The following is a 22,835-nucleotide window of genomic DNA, read 5'->3' as shown; positions in this document are numbered from 1 at the left end:
ACCAGGGAACTGTAAAATACTAAGATGAATTCTTTACATATGAATGGAAAAACTGTTAGAAATCGACCTTGGGGAAGATCAGTTTGGATTCCGTAGAAATGTTGGAACACGTCAGGCAATACTAATCCTACGACTTACGTTAGAAAATACGAAGGGTGTCCAGAAAGTAACTTCCGATCGGTCGCTAAATGGAAACGACTATGAAAATCCGATAAAGTTTTGCACAGATTTTTTGGGAAGTGTCTCTAGTATGACTGTAGATAGCATCACGTCGCTCTTTTCATTTCCGAGGTCACAGTGGGCGCGTAAAGATGTCTAGAAATTAATATCTCCCGCTGAGTACGAGTGCCTGGTGAGGAATTTCGCCTGAAGCTATGCAGCCAACATTACATAACTGTTGTGCGGTTTCTTCTTCAAGACAATTCTCAGCCGCATTCTGAAGGGGCAATGAAGATGCTCCTGCATCGTTTTCAATTGGAAATGTTTGATTACCCACAATACAGCCCGTAATTGACTCCCTCTGGGTTTCTTCTCTGTTCACATGAACTGCTGGCTATGAAGACGACATTTTGGCACAGAAAACGAGCTGTAGGCCAGCGTAGAGAATTGGCGGGAAGCACTGGCGGCTGTCTTCTATGATGAGGGTATTGGAAAGTTCGTACAACGCTACGACACATGTCTGAGTCAGAATGGCGACTACGTAGAGAAGCAGCTGGAAGGTGTAGCTAACTGTTACAAATAAAACATTTCTGATTTTCACTATGGCTTCGGTTTCACAATAAATCGGAACTTACTTTCTGGACAGGCCTCGTACATTAAGGAAAGGCGAACCTAAGTTTCTAGCATTTGTAGACGTAGAGAAAGGTTTTGACAATGTTGACTGGAATACTCTCTTTCAAATTCTGAAAGTGGCAGGGGTAAAATGTAGGGAGCGAAAGGCTATTTACAGTTTGTGCAGTAACGAGACGGTAGTTCAAGAGTCGAGGGGCATGAAAGGGAAGCAGTGGTTGGGAAGGGAATGAGACGGGGTTGTAGCCTCTCCCCAATGTTATTCAATCTGTATATTGAGCAAGCAGTAAAGTAAACAAAAGAAAAATTAGTAGTAGGAATTAAAATGCATGGAGAAGAAATAAAAACTTTGAGGTTCGCCGACGACATTGTAAATCTGTCAGACAGCAAAGGACCTGGAAGAGCAGCTGAACGGAATGGACAGAGTCATGAAAGGAGAATATAAGATGAACATCAACAAGAGCAAAACGAGAATAATGTAATGTAGTCGAATTAAATCGGGTGATGCTGCGGGCATTAGATTAGGAAACGAGACGCTTAAAGTAGTAAATGAGTTTTGGTATTTGGGGAGCAAAGTAACTGATGATGGTCGAAGTAGAGAGGATATAAAACGTAGACGAGCAATGGCAAAGAAAGCATTTCTGAAGAAGAGAAATTTCTTAACATTGAGTATAGATTTAAGTGTCAAGAAGTCGTTTCTGAAAGTATTGGTATGGAGTGTAGCGATGTATGGAAATTTGGACGATAAATAGTGTGGACAAGAGGAGCATAGAAGCTTTCGAAATGTGGTGCTACAGAAGAATGCTGAAGATTAGATGGGTAGATCACATAACTAATGAGGAGGTACTGAACAGAAGGGAACTTTGTGGCACAACTTGACTAGAAGAAGGGCAAATTCTGAGGCATCAAGGAATCACCAATTTAGTATTGGAGAGTAGCGTGGAGGGTAAAAATCGTAGAGGTAGACCAAGAGATGAATACAATAAACAGAATCAGATGGATGTAGGTTGCAATAGGTAGTGAGAGATGAAGAAGCTTGCACAGGATAGAGTAGCATGGAGAGCTCATCGAACCTGTGTCTGGACTGAAGACCACAACAACAGCAACATCATCAGGGCAGTGCCATTACTAGAAGTTCTCTCACAAATATTCCCGAGCAAGAACGCTTGTGCTCTAATATTCCCAGTCTACAGATATATTTGGCCGAAAGGAACGAAGTTCTATAACAGTCAGTGTCACTCATGTGAGTACCAATTGTAAGATGAAAAATTAAGAAACCCGGCCTCTGGGTGTAGCTGAGGGTTTCCTGAGTGGTAGTATGAAGCAAGCTTGAATGTTTCACTCACACTTGACGGCGAGGTTGACGACGTTGCTGCGGCCGTCGCCCTCGACGTTGGACGCGATGCAGGAGTAGCTGCCAGCCTGCTTGCGGGTCACCGACTGCAGCGCCAGGTGGCTGCTGCTGACAATCACGCCCGCTGACGTGTTGTGCAGTATCACCTCGCCCTGTTGGAGAAAAGGTGACCGCTTACTTGCTGTCTGCCATTGTGTCTCGCTTTCACTGACGTAATGCGTGCACAAGTAGAATGCCACGATGGATATTGTATCGCTTTATTAATGCTTGGATGCTTGGCTGGACTCACAAAAGTGGGGTCTACAGGACCCTCATCTCACAACAGACAAAAATATTATTTATTGAAGAGTTTGGTGACAAAACGAGTAAGGAAGGATTTATTATAATGCTGTGACTTTTATTCTAACGCACGAACTATAATCTTATGAAATGTGTTGTAATTTTTGTTAGATTAAGCAACAAACCTACAATTTTACAGGGGCTTTTGCAGAAGTTCTGTTTAGGAAAATTACCCGGTTCATTATAATTAATTTTTTAGGATAAATTTCAGTGATCAGTTGCAAACACGTTTTATTATGCCTTACCGGTTCCGACAATTAAATTTGTCGTCTTCAGAAGGCTACTAAATTGGGGATATTATAAAACTTTAGACCTTGCCTATACATTTACGTGAAGTATAATAAGTATATTTTAGTTTAGAATGATAAAAATGTCTTTGGCAGTATGCTTTGTGCATTTTCTGATTATTTGGTAACTTTTTCTCTCTGATCTATCTCAGCACACATAACTACTTCTTTTGGTGATGCTCTAGTACTCGCTTTTTTGTGAGTAACGTCACATCTATGCCTTGTGAAACATTCCTCTGGAGGCATGGGTTGCTGAGTCATTTCTCCATATGAGTACATAATATTTGTTGTAAAAATGTCCTGGACGAAAGATATCATTTTATCAGATCTACCTTTGTGATATTTGGGATGTTGCTGTGAAAATGGGTCCTATATCTATTACGTTTGTCCGTAACTCTAAGGGCTAACATCTTGGCTGTTTCTTGCATTTGTATGATATTGGATTCTGAACAAGAGAATAAACTCCCGATTTAAATTTGTTATTGAACTATGGTTCCTTTTTAGGCCCTTTCTCTTTTGTGGCACCGTGGTGCAGAGAACTTACCAGTACGACACTTTGGCTCTTTTTAACCACGCAATCTATATTTGCCTAACTGTGTTTGAAAGCATGTGATAAGGACCTGACATCTGTTTATAGGGAAGGACTCATTTCTGATGGAATTTCCATGTTGTTCTCTTTCAAAGTTACCATATCTGTAAACTTTCCCTGCAAAAGTTCTTCAAATAATGTTATTCCTGTAAAAATCCTATTTATAACAGTAACTGTTGAGGGTTCTCCCAAATTTGCTTTTTTTTACAGCAGAAGCCAAACTGATTTATTTTGTCCGATCAGGGTCCAAAAAAAGCATTCACCTCCTCAGCTGTAATATATTGCCTTTGTGTTCTTCATACTACGAATGTGTCTGCGTTTATAATTTATACAACGCACGAACTTCTCGAATATAAAATTGTCCCATGAAATTCTTGAAGCAACATCTATAATACCTGTTAATCGTTCACTTTGAATGTTTATGTTATTTTGTACTAGACATCTAGATCGTGGAGACGGTATGTGGCGCCACTCACTTCCATAACGACCAAAACTGAAATCAACGTTGTAATTAGTCTTCGCTTCGAATGCTGCAAGTTGCAGATTTATTATCCTAGGCTCCATGAGTGTCTAAATCACAGTCTAAGAGAATTTTATCTTCAAGCCTTTCACGAACCGTTAACTAAAATTGAGGCCACCTGTGATGACTTCAGATGTTCTTTTTGTTTGAAACAGATGTAATGTAATATGTGCTGTAAGCAAAGGGTAAAAGTATCGTTCATAGTCATTCAGTTCATGAAATTAAACTTATGCTCACCTGAAACTGTTGTGGGCTGAAAGAATTCGCTTATGTCAAAAAAGAATCTTCTGCTGCAGCCTCTTCAGCACTTCTGAGTTTCCAACAATGAGTAAATACTTGCCGAACCATTGATTGTTATCAGTAATCTTGCCAAGATAATGTTGTGTTCAGGCCAAAGATAAATAAATCATTTGAAAGATGGCTTGTTCGCTAATGGGTCTTAAGGAGTGCTCCCACGCATTAGATGTGTGCATTAAAAAATTACTAAAGAAAAATAGATGATTTGATTTGCACCAAATAATGTTTTCTTTAAAAAAAGCCATTGTTTCCAAGGATTACACAGATTTTAAACCAAAATGAACAATTTTTAAGCGATTTTATTGATAAAGTGGAAGGTTGCCGGGTCCAAAAGACCTCTTTGATGCATCCTGGGGTTAACGTATTAATGAAGACTCTGTAGACGTACTGAATGCTTCAAATCTTTGTTTCTATAGGATCGAAAAAGTTTTTCTTACGAATGCGATGTACATGTTGTAACACGAGATGTTGTTTCAAGGAATTAGTTGTAAAGGTAAAGCGCCAAACTTGAACTGCGCATGCAGCTATTATGGGATGGATTCACGGCTCTCGCCTCACGGAACCTACGTTTTCCGCCGTTCAACGTCTCGCTTTCGCAAAGCGGAGTGCGGAACACGTGTGCGATTTTTAGCAAGTCCCTGAAGTCAGTGGCACTGGCCGGTGGAAAGCCTAAATTGCCTGTAATCACTTGCGCACGTCCAGCCCAAACCATAGTGTGTAGAGAAAGACACGAGTTATCATATGAAAGAGCGATTTATTACTCATCACATGATATAAAGATATCATCTGAGTGTTTTGTATAAAAGTAGTTAAAGAGTAAAATATATGTACTTATAACTTAAGCACTTTATAACTTTTAATGTAATCATGTCACAAAGGAAGTGGAGAGTTCAAACTGTTGCTTCCGAAGAGGCGTGTCGACTGCGATTATCCTACGATCGATAACTCTGAGAAGATGAAAGATTTGATTTAACTGGAAATCGATTAATTTCAGCATTTTATATATGAAGACAAATACACTGATAGCATGGTAGTATGTATTGGCAGTAACAACACTCGTGGTTGTCTGGTTCTCGCAGCCTGGTGGTCGGTCTGTCTGGTCTGAGGTCTGTAGGTCGATATGAGCGGTGGTTCAGCTGCGACTTCCGTGTCTGAAAATATTTCTCGTTCCATGTGGACTCTGACAAATTTTGTGCAGTTTTCGACTTAGTATCTGGGAGAGTCGCAAGACTTACAATTACTCAGGATCAGTTACGACTCTGACAATTTTGCGGTGTGGCGGAGCAGTTAGCGGAAAACGTTATTTGAATTTAATATCTAATTGACAACTTGTCGTAATTCGTAGCTTCGAACATAGTCTGTTATTCTTCCGGCTAGGTTATTAATTTATTAAATTTATGGTCTGTTGTTATCCACCGTTTGGTGCACGAATCACATTATTTGTTGCCGTGGTACTGGTAGGTTGATCACCAGAGACAATAATATTTATTGACTGGGCAATAAATGTGATTTGTGAAAACTTAAATCACGTGTAGTTACCTTAGAGATTTAAAACCTGCATATATGTTTCTACGTATCAATTCGAATTCCTACCAATTGCCAGTAACCATCCCACAGTTTTATTGTAAATCAGACTGATGCATTTCACGTAATAAGATCTTCCCCTAGACGAGCAAAAGCGGAGACGTCAGGCCCTCAGTGTGTTCTATCTGCCTAACAATTATCTCCTCCGCGTCGAATTTCTTTTGCATTCTTAATGCATTTATTTACACGAACTTTGTTTTAATTATATTATATGCTTAATTTGTCTTTCCAAAAGCCATTTCCATTTCTCCACTTTTGTTCTGCATCCGTTTCCCTTTATCTTTGTCATTTCTTCTTTTGGTTTACTTATTATCTTCTTGAATAGTTTTGTATCGCCTTCATTCGAAGATGAATTGAATTACTTCTCCCATTATCCAAAATTTCATCCCAGTTACCTTTGTTCTTCCAATATTTATCTGCCAGTTCTGAATTATTACCTTTCATAGAGAGTTCCATTCCTTTCTGCTGAGATAAATGCTGTGGTATTCATTGTCACAATAATAACAGCTTCATATCACTTCAAATAAACAGTAGTAACAGGCCTACTCCGCATTTCTGTGTCACATCCACAGACATTGATTTTTCTGACGATTTACTTAGACAGTATTCAAGTTCTACTACGACGCTACAAATTATACTGCCTCAACTGTAACGAAACCAACTACTCTGGAATACTTTCATTATTTACGGGTCACTCAAGTGGTAACATCTTCACAGGATTAGAAATCCGATTAGTATGTTGTGAAATGAGATATAATTCTGTAATAAGTACGATACCTGTCAATACCAAGACATTTATGTAACTGAATACAACAAATATGTGGTAGTTATGCTGCCTACCTCAGCCTCTTCTACAAATCTCCGGTTCAAATAAAAATTAGAATAACCGTTTCCGATCAGTATCAACGTATTACTAAGTGCGTAATGCTTTGTCACTACTCACCTAACAAGAGGTGTTATTTGTCGAAAGTGGGCTTGTAAAAGAACAAATCTTTTCAGCGGATGGAGAAGCGTTGTGAGATACGCTGGCGTATTAAAACCGTATGCTGGACTGGAACTTGAACTCAGAAACTAATCTTTCACGAACACTGCGCTTACCGACTACGTTATCCATGGAGATTCACGACCCACACTCAGAGTCTTGTATCTACCTTTATTTTGTACCAACATTGATACTATTTTACCAATAACGTCTACTGAGATGTGTGAGAGTACACAGTCAAGTTCAATAGATAACATTTTCTTCAGCGTGGCAGGAAAGAAATTGTGAAGTGAATATAACACTGTAAAAACCAATACATTGCCAAATAATACTACATGAAAATATAATACCGTAGTGCTAGACACGATTACTTAATTTACGCGCCTTGTATCATCACAACAGTATTCAGTATTTCAGTAATATAGGAGGCGTTTGAAAAAAGGGTCTTCACACTTTGTGTCTTAATATTTTTCTAACGCTGGAGCAAGTATTTAAAAAGGGAAATGGATAGGTTAGAGATAGATATAGTGTGAATTAGTGAAGTACGGTGGCAGGAGGAACAAGACTTTTGGTCAGGTGAATACGGGGTTATAAATACAAAATCAAATAGGCGTCATGCGGGTTTAATAATAAATAAAAAAATGCGGGTAAGCTACTACTAACAGCATAGTGAAAGGATTGTTGTGGCCTTATAGACACGAAGCCTACGCCTACTACAGTAGTAAAAGTTTGAATGCCAAATAGCTCTGCAGAACGCGAAGAAGTTGATGAAATGTATGATGAGATAAAAAAATTATTCAGATAGTGAAGGGACACGAAAATTTAATAGTCATGGGTGACTGGAATACGATAAAAGGAAAAGGAAGAGATGGAAACATAGTAGGTGAATATGGATTGGCGGTAAGAAATGAAAGAGGAAGCCGACTGGTAGAATTTTACACAGAGCTTAACTTAATCACAGCTAACACTTGGTTCAAGAATCATGAGAGAAAGTTGTACACATGGAAGAAGCCTGGAGATACTAGAAGGTATCAGATAGATTACATAATGATAAAACAGAGATTTAGGAACCAGGTTTTAAACTGTCAGACGTTTCCAGGGGCAGATGTGGACTCAGACCACAATCTATTGGTTATGAACTGTAGATTAAAACTGAAGAAACTGCAACAAGGTGGGAATTTAATGAGATGGGACCTGGATAAACTGACTAAACCAGAAGTTGTACAGAGTTTCAGGGAGAGCATAAGGAAACGATTGACAGGAATTGGGGAAAGAAATACAGTAGAAGAACAATGGGCAGCTTTGAGGGTTGCTGTAGTGAAGGCAGCAGAGGATAAAGTAAGTAAGAAGAAGAGGGCCAGTAGAAATCCTTAGGTGACAGAAGAAATATAGAATTTAATTGATGAATGGAGAAAAAATAAAAATTCAGTATATGAAGCAGGCGAAAAGGAATACAAACGTCTCAAAAATGAGATCGACAGGAAGTGCAAAATGGCTTAGCAGGGATGGCTAGAGGACAAACGTAAGGATTTAGTGGCTTATCTCACTAGGGATAAGATAGATACTGCCGACAGGAAAATTAAAGAGACCTTTGGAGAAAAGAGTACCACTTGTATGAATATCAAGAGCTCAGATGAAAACCCAGTTCTAAGCAAAGAAGGGACGGACGAAAGTTGGAAGGAGTATATAGTCTATACAAGGGCGATGTACTTGAGGACAGTATTATGGAAATGGAAGAGGATGTAGATGATGAAATGGGAAATGTGAAACTGCGTGAAGAATTTGACAGGGCACTGAAAGACCTAATTCGAAACTAGGGCCCGGGAGTAGATTATTTTCCATTAGAACTACTGACAGCCTTGGGAGAGCCAGTCCTGGCAAAACTCTACTACCTGGAGAGAAAGATGTATGAGACAGGTGAAATACCCTCAGACTTCAAGAAGAATATACTATTTCCAATCCCAGAGAAAGCATGTGATGACAGATGTGAAAATTACCCAACTATCAGCTTAATAACTCATGGCTGCAAAATACTAACGCGAAATCCTTACAGACGAATGGAAAAACTAGTAGAAGCCGACCTCGGAGAAGATCAGTTTCGATTCCATAGAAATAACGGAACACGTGGGGCAGTACTGACCCTACGACTTATCCTAGAAGATAGATTAAGGAAAGGCAAACCTACGTTTCTAGCATTTTTAGACTTAGAGAAAGCCTTTGACAATGCTGACTCGAATACTCTCTCTCAAATTCTGAAGGTGACAGGGGTAAAACGCAGGGAGCGAAAGGCTATTTACAATTTGCACAGAAACCAGATGGCAGTTTTTTAAGAGTCGAGGGACATGAAAGCGAAGAAGTCGTTGGGAAGGGAGTGAGTCAAGGTTATAGCCTCTCCCCGATGTTATTCAATGTGTATATTGAGCAAGCATTAAAGGAAACAAAAGAAATATTCAGAGTAGTTATTAAATTCCATGGAGAAGAAATAAAAACTTTGATGTTAGCCAATGAGATTGTAATTCTGTCAGAGACAGCAAAGGACTTGGAAGACCAGTTGAACGGAATGGAGAGAGTCTTGAGAGGAGGATATAAGATGAACATCAACAAAAGCCAAACGAGGATAATGCAATGTTGTCGAATTAAGTCGGGTCGATAGTGAGGGAGTTAGATTAGGAAATGAGACACTTGAAGTAGTAAAGGAGTTTTGCTATTTGGTGAGCAAGATAACTGATGATGGTCGAAGTAGAGAGGATATATGTAGACTGGAAATGGCAAGGAAAGTGTTTTTAAAGGAGAGACATTTGCTAACATCGAGTATAGATTTAAGTGTAAGAAATTCGTTTATGAAAGTATTTGTATGGATTGTAGCCATGTGTGGAAGTGAAAAATGGACGAAAAATAGTTTGGACAAGAAGAGAATAGAAGCTTTCGAAAAGTGGTGCTACAGAAGAATGCTGAGGATTAGATGGGTAGATCACATAACTAATGAGGTATTGAACAGAATTGGGGAGAAGAGAAATTTGTGGCACAACTTGACTAGAAGAAGGGACCGGTAGGTAGGACATGTTCTCAGACATCAAGGGATCACCAATTTAATTTTGGAGGGCAGCGTAGAGGGGAACAAAGAGATGAATACACTAAACAGATTCTGAAGGATGTAGGTTGCAGCAGGTACTGGGAGATGAAAAAGCTGGCACAGGATAGAGTAGCATGGAGAGCTGCATGAAATCAGTCTCAGGACTGAAGACCACAACAACAACAACAACAACATACACCAATAGGTGTACGTCAAAATGTATAAAGGAAGCTGCAAAGGTGGGTATAGCTATATAGGGAAAGAAGCGTAACAAGAATGAGAAAGCTCGGTAAAAAATAAAAAAGTAATCAGTGCCACATCGCACCAGGTATCAATTTTCAAGTTAGTTTTAAAGGAACAAAACAATGAGAAACTTCATCCATTATCATCAGTTCATGCTGTTATCTGGCTCAGTAGCGGACTCAGTGGTTCAGGTAGTACATCTGCACCATGTATTTGTCATCCTTATGGAGCTACTGGTGGAAGATGTTAAAACTGACTGTAAAGTGATAGAAAATTCAGTGGTAGAAGGCTACAAAAGTGTAGTAACTCACTAGCTAGCGATATGATGGTACACGTACGGTTATGTGTTGATGTGGAAAACATTTGTTAATCAGATTCTTCGAACAAGGGTGGATACCGTATCAGTGTGTAGATTTTTATATTTCGGATGAATATTTGAGCATTTCCGGTCCATATTTCCTCTCTATAGGCCTAATATACAGTACGGAAATTCATTCTGTTGAATATGATTTTTATTTTATAGAAGATATTCATCTGCGTCTCTCTGGCCCTTTTGATAACAATGATTTACACGTTATAATTGGATTTCGTAATTTTTCCTCATTTTGATGGTAAAGAGTAAACATCAGTATTGAACATATTATTCGCAGTCATATCGATTAGGAAAGTGTATTTTACAAAGAAATCAGGCTCATCATAGCCATCAAAAGTCCTTCTGTTAACGCCGTATTTCAGAAAAATGGTTAGTATCCTCAGAGAAACGGAGACTTTCTCTAGAAAGAGAGTACTAGGTATCGAAAAGTTTGTAATGCGAATTTTCTAGCGATATTCTCATTTTGTATGGAATATTCTCATAAGCATATTGGTAGTTTGACATCTCCGCATTGTGGAGGTAATGAATTTCCATTTATTAATAAACAATGCCAACTGAAAGTTTGTATGGAATTTTCTATATGGATATTACAGCTAATTGTTTGTTGCATGTAAAAACAAACATTCATTGAAATGATTTTGGCGAGCATCAACCTTTTGCATTAAAAGATCTTAGAACGTTGATTTGAGCTAGACATATGCTCTGCTGCAATTTCAAAATAATAGCAACGTGTGTGATTAGGCTGAAAGCGGAATTGAGATGAAGCTCCTAGTTTTCCTTAGTGGTCTGCAAATGAGGTCTAAGCCAACTTATCACCCTCACGATTCCTTGTTGATTGTGAGACTGATCAGTGGTGCGAGGACAAAATACGCCAACTTTAGCATCAACGTAGCATCGATGGTGGCAACTGGTTGTAATTGTTGTTGCTCTTGGTAGGACCACCTTCATTATTGTAAGCCTGGGCCACTCACGTCAGTTCAATTTTAGGTGAAAAATATATGCATATTTCATTTTTAAATTCTTATCAGTTAGTTATATTTTCCCCAATATCACAGTATCATTCCTTCATGCTTCGTTATTAATCCCTTATTTGGCACATACAGAAATATTGTGAACAAAAGATACTGCGTTATTTAAACTAGACGTATATTGTCATGTCGACACACTGATATACCGTTTTTTCAAAATACGGTATGTTGCCTTTTTGTATCGTTGCTCACAAATGATACACCGGTGCTACGATCTAAATATTACAATGTTGTTCCTGTAGCAGAATAAATTTTCACGTTTTGCACTACTTCATGTAAAAGTCTCAAAAAGTTCATTTTTCATGTAAAATACCGAACAGTTCCATATTTTCCAACACTTATAGTCGAATACCCCTGAAGGCCAAGCTCAAATTTTCCCTGCGGCCCTAGTCTGGTCAGTGCGCCAACCTGTAGTATCGTACGTAATTCACTGGCACTGGAGCTGAAGTTTCCTTCAAAGTCAGGCTTCCTCTTCTCAAAAACGATCAGACCATTTGGAAAGTTGCAAGTAAGTATTTGTCAACACGTTTCTCCAATAACCTATTTGCAAGACTTCCTCTTACCGTTTATAAGTAGCTTAGTCTACACAGGAAAAACGGCAGTAATATTCGAAAGAAGCAACCGCACAGGCACCTGATACTCACGTAACCTCACACGATGTCTGCTAAAGATGCACATTATTTAGAAACTTCAGCAGAGTTCAAAAAACTATGTCAGAGCTTAAATGTTGCTCGCAAAAATTAAGGTCCATCCAAGGATGAAACTGGATACATGTTGCACAAAACAGCATGCAATTTGATGTTGCTTGGTTGGAACATGGCACAAGTAAAGGGATAATAAACCGTTGACACTGTCAAATTATCTCTACGTTCCATATCTATCACTTTATCAGGCCTTTCGCTAGTAAAAATTTCATTTTAAACTATTTCCTATGGTGAATCGCACTAAAGCTTTTTGTTTAATTGGTTTTCATTCACCACAGTTAGTAGATTTGTCTGTATATGAATGAATAAATACGTTGCTTAATTTTGTGCTTCCAAAGCGACTGTATTAAACTGCGTTCTTAACATAATGGGTGGGGGGGGGGGGAGTCTAAGATCTCTGTGTGTTCCTACTTGCTGTCATTTCATCTCTTTGACTCTTAAATATGTGTCTAGGGGTTTTGTCAGACTTTTTCACGAAAATTATTTTTATTTTCTTGTACTGAATTTGATACCGTCGTTGACAGTTAATCACGGTTGCGTTTGCTCCCGTTGCCTTCATTAAATAGTGGCTTCTACATCGTGGCGCCAGCGGCGCGGGGGGGGGGGAGGAGATGGATGGAGGGACAGCGTTTAATTTATCACCAACTGCAGTTATTTACCTAAACATCTTTTGAGCAAAGATTTTCAGTTCAGGCCCAAGAATGTAGGTTATCGGAACCGGATGACTTCGATATACCGAGCGAGGTGGCGCAGTGGTTAGACACTGGACTCGCATTCGGAAGGACGACGGTTCAATCCCGCGTCTGGCCATCCTGATTTAGGTTTTCCGTGATGTCCCTAAATCACTCCAGGCAAATGCCGGGATGGTTCCTCTGAAAGGGCACGGCCGACTTCCTTCCCCATCCTTCCCTAATCCGATGAGACCGATGACCACGCTGTCTGGTCTCCTTCCCCAAACCAACCAACCAACCAACTTCGATATATTTTTCAAATTTAATAATGTGATGAACAGTTCCAGACATTTTGGCGTTATATTAGTGTCATTCCACATTTATAAAGGCGTGATGTAAATTTGATAGAATTGTTTGTATTCAACAGTTTTCTGTAGGTTACAGCGTTTAATATCATACCACGTTATCTTACCAGTAACCATATGTTTCGTTCCCGGAAGCTGTAGCGTATTTTTTACACTTATCATATTGCTTTTGACAGTGTTATTTTGTCACTGTTAAGAGTGATTGTCGTTGTGCATATCGAACATCTCTCCGGCGTAGGTATATCTGAACAAATATTTAAGTGTTTCACGTTCAAATTGGTCTGATGCGTTAGAATCAGCCTTTAAGGCACATTTTTCTTCTTAGGAAGGATCACTTTAAGGCCGGCTTATATTTTACTTTCGACAACGATACATCCATACATTCAGCGCAGGTCCAAGTAATGACAGAACAGGTGATTTCGCTCCACTCGCTTTCTGTGTCTATCTACGCTACAAAAGTTCAGTGTTCGTACTAATTTAACATAAAGTACTCTGCCTGGTAACCATTTTTATGGTGACCTTATGTTACTCCCTACCATAGGGGCATTTTTAATAATATCTGTAAGACATTTATAACGCCACCGTCAAGCATGAATAAATTAAGTCAGCCCCGTAAACACACACACACACACACACACACACACACACACACACATACACATACTAGTACCGTTCCGCTGCGTGGACGTTGTTACTTTAACTGCACACTATTTCAAGTTATCTTCCATGAGTAACATGACTAGCGTCTGATTCCACCGTGCGGTATCGTCGTTGATTACTGGTAATCATCTCCACAATTACGACCACGAACGAAGTCCTTGATTTCGATACAACACATAGAAGCAGCGATCGACTGTAATTTAGCATCCCTACGAGCTAGTTGTCCACCATTTTCCTTATAAGGTAAATGACTAGCACATATTGTTTGCTGTAGAACTGCATTCCATTAAATATTATTCTCTATGAAGTTATTGGTTTTTTTGTCAGCCAGATACAGAATAAGCTGCGCAGAATTTAAGAGTTACTCGAGAATCTTAGCTCTGAGGTAAATACTTGTTACTTATCGTATTATTTTGTGTGCTATGTTGTTTTAAATGAAGCAGCTTCCCTGAAAGAATATAAAAACATATTAGCACATATCTTTTACATCCTTCCTTACTGGAGGATATATGGACATGTGATTTCCAATCGACACTCACGAGCAATGCGTTTGAAGTAAATCGTGTGAGAAAGACAGATGCTCCAAATGGAGTTCAGCCAATTGAGGAATGTCACTGCAACGACAAATTTTACAGGAAACTGAGGACTCTGGTTAGGAATTTGCTTCTGTACTGAGAGCTAGCCGTGAAAGTGCAAAAGTCATAGAAAACTTCCGATTACAATATCCACATAAGGAATGCTGCTCTCAAATAGCGCTTTTTCAAATTCATGTTGACTATCATGCACACGAAGAAAGTGGAAAACTTTGTTGTAGTGAATTAAATGTGAAATAAGAACTTCCGAAAGATCTGCCTCTGAACCGTTGACAACTTTTTTACGGGTATTTATGGAAAATACTGATTTCCTACAATCTAATTACCTCGAACTAAGTTCTAAATAGTACGTAATTAATGTGTAAGTCCTTAAGAATGTTCTAAAATTTTGCTACCCACTTAGCCTCTAAAACACTTTAAAACAATGAGAGTTTGTTAAATTTTGTTTCTACGAGACGGACATTATAAGTGCCATTAAGCTGAAAAAAAGAAAATGAAGATAGTGGTAGGTCCACGTATGGACAGACGTATAAACTTTAAAAGATATCATTTCATTCGGAGCAGTGTTTAAAACTTCATCTGACACAATATCTCCGTGTTCCAAGTGGACACCACACTAAAATGTGAATCAGAACCGGGTGCCATCCTCATATGCTGACGGTTAAAAACATCACGAACTTCTACGCCTGGGAGACCCACGCAGGTTTTAAGCCCCCTACTTGTCTAATAGCAAAATTTTACTCTTGCTTTAGTTGTTACGTCAGTATTCTGTGTCCTGTGTTTCTCTGTTTACACGTTAAACACGTACTTCATCCACAAATCAAATGTGCTCCTTCAGACGAGGTCGTTTCTGTACATAGTACTACGATCCTAGATATTTTGCTGTACTTCATAATTCAAAGGATATATTTGTTAAAATTTAGGAGTTTAATCGAATGGAGCGATTAATACCATGTCTCATTCATCTGTCACGTTTGGCGTTTATGCGATTTGTGTGTGGGCAATCTTGGTGCATTTACTTAGTGTTTCAAGATTTATCTGAGAAAAGTAACGGCATCTAATGTAACACTGTAACAAGTCGCAATTTAGCTGCAATATTTCCTCCAGCGTAATTTACAAAAACAGCTACTTTTAGCTCCAACCAAAACGGATAAACTAATGCCACCTAATGTGTTTCAGGGTATCTATTTTTTTCTACAGCAGAGACTTCTGCACCCTCCTAGAGATAATTTTAGATTAGTTGTTGTGGTGCTTTGTGTATTCTTCCAAATAACGAATAAATTCCATCCCACTGAATATAAAATTTATTCTATGCCACTTCCTATGAAAAAAGTAACAGACATGCTTTGCTGTTAAAGGTTTCCGGCACGGTTCTGTTGTGCAATGATGCAACTAAATAAATGCATTCGGTGAAAGCACAATATGGATCCTGTTCTATGGCACTCAAGTCCAAAAGTATTCTTTTCATGTGAGAACGTAGGAGGGAGGGGACCACATACTGCGACATTAACGTAACCAGGGCAGTAAAAAATGCGACGCTGTAAAATCTGTCGTGATTGTAGTGACAGTTTCAGCACATTTATAAATATGTCAACGCCAATCAATGACAGCATAGATACTCTGATGGATGTGTGCTGTATGACCTAGTTCCACACATTGGTGTGTTTACCCGTTCCTACATCAATCGGTCGCAGTCTGAGACGTCAACCCGTAACATTTCACTAGAGAACATGGCTTTCTTGCATCAAGACACTCTTTTATCATCTATATATAGCTTTTAAGAGTTGATTATTCCATTTCAGTTCTTTCCAACGTGGAAGTAAGTATTTCCTGAGGGATAAAATGAAATATTATGAGGGGTAAAAACAAAAGCGTCGACGTTGTTCCGGTCACAAAACAAAATTATTTTTAATGGTAATTACTGATATCACTATTTAAAGCGATTAACAGCGATTACATTAGTTACAATAATTGCATTTCTTTCCAAGTACATGCACTTGCATTAGTGCGTGACTCAATTTGACAGAGGTTACAGCTTGTAAAAAGAAAGTCTCAACAACGCCCACGACACACGTACTATTTACTTTGTACCATGCATCTATGACGGCAAAACTGATATGTACACGTCATATATGTTTGTATATCTCAGGTAAATGCGTACTACGAGTTGTAGGTGCTCCCCGCAATGGAATCGGCTTCATTACTCTCTGCCACTGAGAAAAAAACTAGCTGATAGCACATCACAACAGTAACTATGTAATGGCTACTACATATTATTATTTCTTTCCTTTCTCAGACGTTATGTCTGGTTAAAACTGGAAAGGGACGCGGACCTCTTAACTGTGTATGTTACATTGCATTTAGGAACTTTCGGGTAATTGAACACGTATCAATAATTACAGATTCCTGTAGTTGTATATATACGTTGGGATGTAGCTGTATTGCGTTGATATACTGGTGGATATTGTGTGGTATGACTCCTGTAGTTGATAGTATAATTGGTAAATGTCTACATTATCCTGATGCCACATGTCCTTGAATTCCTCAGCCAGTTGGATGTATTTTTCAATTTTTTCTCCTGTGCTCTTCTGTATATTTGTTGTTTTGGGTATGGATATGTCGATTAGTTGTGTTAATTTCTTCTCTTTATTGGTGAGTATGATGTCAGGTTTGTTATGTGGTGTTGTTTAATCTGTTATAATGGTTCTGTTCCAGTATATTTTATATTCATCATTCTCCAGTACATTTTGTGGTGCATACTTGTATGTGGGAACGTGTTGTTTTATTAGCTTATGTTGTATGACAATTTGTTGATGTATTATTTTTACTACATTGTCATGTCTTCTGGGTTATTTTGTATTTGCTAGTATTGTACATCTGCTTCTAATGTGATCTACTGTTTCTATTTGTTGTTTGCAAAGTCTGCATTTATCTGTTGTGGTATTGGGATCTTTAATAATAAGCTTGCTATAATATCTAGTGTTTATTGTTTGATCCTGTATTGCAATCATGAATCCTTACGTCTCACTGTATATATTGCCTTTTCTTAGCAATGTGCTGGATGCATCTTGATCGATGTGTGGCTGTGTTAGTTGATACGGGTGCTTGCCATGTAGTGTTTTCTTTTTCCAGTTTACTTTCTTTGTATCTGTTGATGTTATGTGATCTAAAGGGTTGTAGAAGTGCATATGAAATTCCAATGGTGTAGCCGATGTATTTATATGAGTGATTGCCTTGTGTATTTTGCTACTTTCTCCTCGTTCTATAAAGAATTTTCTTAGATTGTCTACCTGTACATAATGCAGGTTTTTTATGTCGATAAATCCCCTTCCTCCTTCCTTTCTGCTTAATGTGAATCTTTCTGTTGCTGAATGTATGTGATGTATTCTATATTTGTGGCATTGTGATTGTGTAAGTGTATTGAGTGCTTCTAGTTCTGTGTTACTCCATTTCACTACTCCAAATGAATAGGTCAATATTGGTATAGCGTAAGTATTTATAGATTTTGTCTTGTTTCTATCTGTAAATTCTGTTTTTCCAGGGGCTTTCCAATTGTGCGTAGAATTAATTGCTCGGGTGACTTCATGTTGCAAAATTATTACCTCAGGCCTTTGTGGTATCATTTTTTATGTCTCTCTTTCTGCTTGCATCCACCGTGCATGCTTGTTATGTTGTACTTGGTTTGACCATATGTCGCTCCAGAAGTGTTCCTCGTCTGTTATGTTTGGTGAATTGTCTATTTTAATGTGTGTGTAGTCTATTGTCAGGTAAAATTTATTTTGGTTTGTATTGAATGTTTGGTTTTGTTTTCTTCTATTTTTTCTTTTTTTGTATCTTCTAAGTCGTTTGGCCAATGCTTGTAATTTCTGCTTCTTTTCATCTACTCGCTCTGTCGCTTCTTGTTGTGAGATTTTACCTAACATTTTTAGTTTTTTGTCTGCTATTTCATTTCTTATAAATTGTGTTAGCTGTCTGATGTCTTTTCTAAGTTTTTCTATTCTGATCTGTAGCCTACGTTGCCATGCTGGTTTGGCGGGTTTCTTCTGTGTGTTGGTTGGTTACGATCTCTGCCTACTGTGTATATTTAGTGTAGTGAGTGCTCCTACATAAATCAGTAGTTGTAACTCTCCCATAGTTGTATTTTCATTTATTTTGTTGTGTATGATTGTGTTGATAGTTGTTACTGTGGTTTCGACTTGTGAATTATTTGGTGGTCTAAGCAAGAATGGTCTAATGTCTGTATTTGTGTCTTTGTATTCTATATATGCCAGCTGAAATTTTTCTTCTATATCTAACATGTGTGTCACTCCATGTTCTGTTTGCTCTTGTTCTGGTGGCTGTCTTAAGATTTTGTTTTCCTCTGATTGTTTAATTGATGCGTGTTGTTCTTTGTTATTATTATTATCATTATTATTATTATTGTTATCATTATTATTATTGTTATAGGTGGTAGTGTTCAGACACAGAGAATTCGCAACGTGGAGGTCTCCAATTTCAGTCAGTTCAGAAGAAATGAGCCCGGCAGCCAAGTGACTTGCAAACAGTAAGTATAGGGCACACATTTCAATTCTGTTGATTTTAAACAGAGATGCTGGGAATGAGTGCTACTAGTGCCGCTATAGAGGAGTGTGGTCTAGAGGAAGCATGATCTGCAACACGTAATATGGTATAGTAATAGAAGAAAGATAAATACCTCATCAGCGTTACAAGTAGCACTCACAACACCCCAAGAACTGCCTTATCTACATCTACAACTATATATAAACTCCGCTTGCCACCAAGCGGTGTGTGGCGGAGGGTGCAATTCGCGTCAATGTCATAAACCTCCCCCCCCCCCCCCCTCTCTTCCACTCGCGGATCGCGCAAGCGAAAAACGACTCTCTGAATGCCTCAGTAAGAGCTCTAATTGCCCTTATCTTTGAGTGGTGATCATTGCGCGATTTAAAAGTTGGTGGTAAATATATGATCTACATCCTCGGCGAAGATCTGATTTTGGAATTTAGTGAGCAGCCCCTTCCGTCAGCGTGTCGTCTACCTGCTAGTGTATCCCACTTCAAAGTGCCTCAGTTTTTTAACGCTCTCGCGGTGGCTAAAGGTACCAGTCACGAATCTTGACGCTTTTATTTGGACCTTCACAATCTCTTGAATTAGACGCAACTGGTAAGGGTCCCATTCTGATGGACAATAAGACAGGACGAACTAACGCATTGTAAGCAATTTCCTTTGTTGAAGGACTGTATGGTTTCAGCATTCTACCAATAAACCGCAATCTAGAGTTAGCCTTGCCCGTTAGATTGTATAATCTGATCATGCCATTTGACATTTCGAATACTCACACTCAGATACTTGACGGATGGTACCGCTTCCAAAGACTGGGCATTTATCTTGTACTCGTACATTAATGGGGATTTTCGCCTTGTTACACGCAGTAGGTTACACTTACTAATATTGAGAGATAGCTGCCAGTCATTACACCACCCATCTATTTTCTGCAAATCCGCATTGATTTGTTCACAACTTTCGTGTGATACTACTTTCCTGTGGACTACAGCATCATCGGCAAATAGTCTGTTGTGTTGGCAGAAGAGCCAACATCGTGTTACTAGGGGAGGCCGAAACGCACGCGTTGTAGCTCACGCAGGCTGGCGTGAGGAGGGAAGAACTATACTGACCTGAGGTCAGGAACATGACAGGGAATTAGAATTCAGAAAGCGGACGTAATTAGTTTGATACGTAACTTTAATCCATTAATGATGAACGTCGCTCTTGACGGTACATGGTTCACAATATTATCTGTTCAGAAGACATATAGTAACTGAATATGGCACCTTGCTAGGTCGTAGCAAATGACGTAGCTGAAGGCTATGCTAAACTGTCGTCTCTGCAAATGAGAGCGTATGCAGACAGTGAACCATCGCTAGCAAAGTCGGCTGTACAACTGGGCGAGTGCTATGGAGTCTCTCTAGACTAGACCTGCCGTGTCGCGGCGCTCGGCCTGCAATCACTGATGGTGGCGACACGCCGGTCCGACGTATACTAACGGACCGCGGTCGATTTAAAGGCTACCACCTAGCAAGTGTGGTGTCTGGTGGTGATACCACACAGTCTAATGCTACTTATCAGTCTATAAGAAAAGGCTGTTAGAAATAAGACGTACCAGTGGTCCATTACTCATTAGTTCGTAGTTTAATAAACCAATACAAAAAATAAATTTCTTTTATTTTTCGTCATTTTGGAAATAAGTGTTGAACGAAAATACTCCTGAATTCTGATGTTTAGTCAGGCACTAATGTCGATGACGGTGGTGAGAGAGGTTAGGGATCCTAGCTAATACCTAATTACTCTCAGACTTATTTGTCGCAGAAAGGTTGGTAACCACTGCGCTGTTTTCTGAAGATAAAAATTCTCTGCTTCTTAGATATTTGATTACTATCAGTAAAAATGAAAGTGCTCACAAAATTTTTTACGGAAACATGTCCTTCTGGTTACTACCCTTTTGGAATTTTGCAGCTTCTGGTGCAGTTTAGTCTTGTGAACAGTGAGCACCGAACACAGTATTTAGTTATCCCAGATATGGTGCCCTGATTTGTAGCAGTACTGAGCTGTGCTATGTGGTTGTACAGCACATGAGTTTACCAATTAGGATAAAATGCAGGTAGCAGACTGTTCGGTAAGTAATCTCAGTCGGACTATGAATAAAATTTAGAGAAAATATTAAAAACAGCTCTGCACTACTCTCTCCCTAGTCATCACTCAGATTTAACCATTTATCATATTCCTTACCGGTTTGAAATACTCCCTCTTCAGAGAAGTTGGATAGCTAATGGTTTCGAAAAACAGCTAAAGCACAGAACAGCCGGTGTTCTGATTGTTCGGTTACTATTCATGTTAAATACTCAGATAGTTGAGATACGGTGAAACGACAGTTTCCCCCAAATTTTTTCTTACATATCTTCCTTACATACTTCTTTGACAACTGCACGTAGATGGCTACTTTTCTCATTGTCAGTAACATTAACATTCGCCTTTCTTCTCTTAAACAAATGACACCAGTGACGGACCTAACTTCACTGCGAAGCGAGGGCACTGCCAGCCGTGTAAAGCGGTCTGTCTCTCACCATGATCCTGATGCATGAGTGGAATTCTCAATGCGCGCCAATAAACTGTGCAACGGCGCACGTCTTCGTTAGTCGTCTATTGTTCATGTGAGGATGACTAGCCGGCGCCAGTTCGAAATGCCCTGGAGTGTAGTTAACATTTACCGGCTGCAAGCCCAAAATTTCTTTTAAGACCTTCACTCAGCACATCCTGTCCGTTGGCCGTATAAATTTCCCGTCAAATGTTAACTGCTTTCAGATTTTTTGGTACTTAATATAGCATTAAAACATACTTCTAATTTGATTAGATTTCCAATTGAAATGCGTAGTTTGAGTGGTCACTGTAGGTGAGACCGAAGCGATATAACTATCCAACTACCTCAGTTCTAAACAGCTACTGCGATTTGCCATCTAAAATAACAACGAGAGTTACTTTCCGGACAGCCTTCATGAAACTTCTCGTATAAAAAAACCTCTGTCGTTATTTAATCCATAATAAGAGGAAACTGTCAATAACTGCACCACAATTTCTTATCTTTAAAAAAATAACAAAAAACTGTTTACAAAGCATGTAATAGTTACCGTACAAGGCTATGTACTATTTACATTTTATTCTTACGACGTATAATTGAAAATCATCACGAAACACGTTATTTTGAAAAACCTTACAGTTAACGACTTTGTAAATATACTTGCGAAAATCGGATCCCTGGCGAAAATAATCAAAATAACATCTAACAAAAATGGTAGCACATCAGAGAAAACGTAATATAATTTGAAACTACAGATGATCTAGCATCGTCCAGAAGGTTATAAACTCTCTTCGTGTTTTCTTACCTAAATACAAAAGGCATGTTATAGGATGTTCCTGCTGGCTTACGTTCTGACAGTTCGCTATTGCCGTATTTAAAGAAAAGATTAACCTATTTTTTACCAGCAGTCTCTTTCTAAAAGGAAGTTCGGTGTTACTTATCTCTGCCAGTTGCTGCTTCCTAACGTTTACTACTTTTTGGACGACGTCATAACTGTTGATTTTGGAATATTAAATCGCTTACTGATCGTTTTCCAAACTCGTTCTGATTCTGAGCTGTATCAATAGCTTTAGTCATTTTAGACGTAGGCTACTTTATCTTGTCAGCCTTTACCATTATCATCCTGAAACCTGCAAGAGAAAAGGAGTGAGAACTAATACAAGAAAACTATAAAGATAAAAATTTAAGGGGTCCGTTTGAAGCAACTAAGAGGGGACCAGTTTACGCCAGTATAGCCTACTTTATGTTAGCTCAA

General features: G+C 38.8%; 1 protein-coding gene across 1 annotated transcript in view; it reads right to left on the bottom strand.

The window, feature by feature from the left end:
• The window catches only part of LOC124613518 (nephrin-like), a 296,683-nt gene that overhangs the window by 116,511 nt on the left and 157,337 nt on the right, over nucleotides 1-22,835 (bottom strand). Inside the window, exon 5 of the mRNA XM_047142228.1 lies at nucleotides 2,136-2,295. Within this exon, the coding sequence (XP_046998184.1) occupies nucleotides 2,136-2,295 (160 nt within the window). The remainder of the gene's footprint in view (nucleotides 1-2,135; nucleotides 2,296-22,835) is intronic.

This window comes from Schistocerca americana, chromosome 4 (assembly GCF_021461395.2).
Source record: "Schistocerca americana isolate TAMUIC-IGC-003095 chromosome 4, iqSchAmer2.1, whole genome shotgun sequence".
NCBI lineage: Eukaryota > Metazoa > Arthropoda > Insecta > Orthoptera > Acrididae > Schistocerca > Schistocerca americana.
Note: the sequence above shows the minus strand (reverse complement) of the source record. Positions and strands in the feature narration are given on the sequence as shown.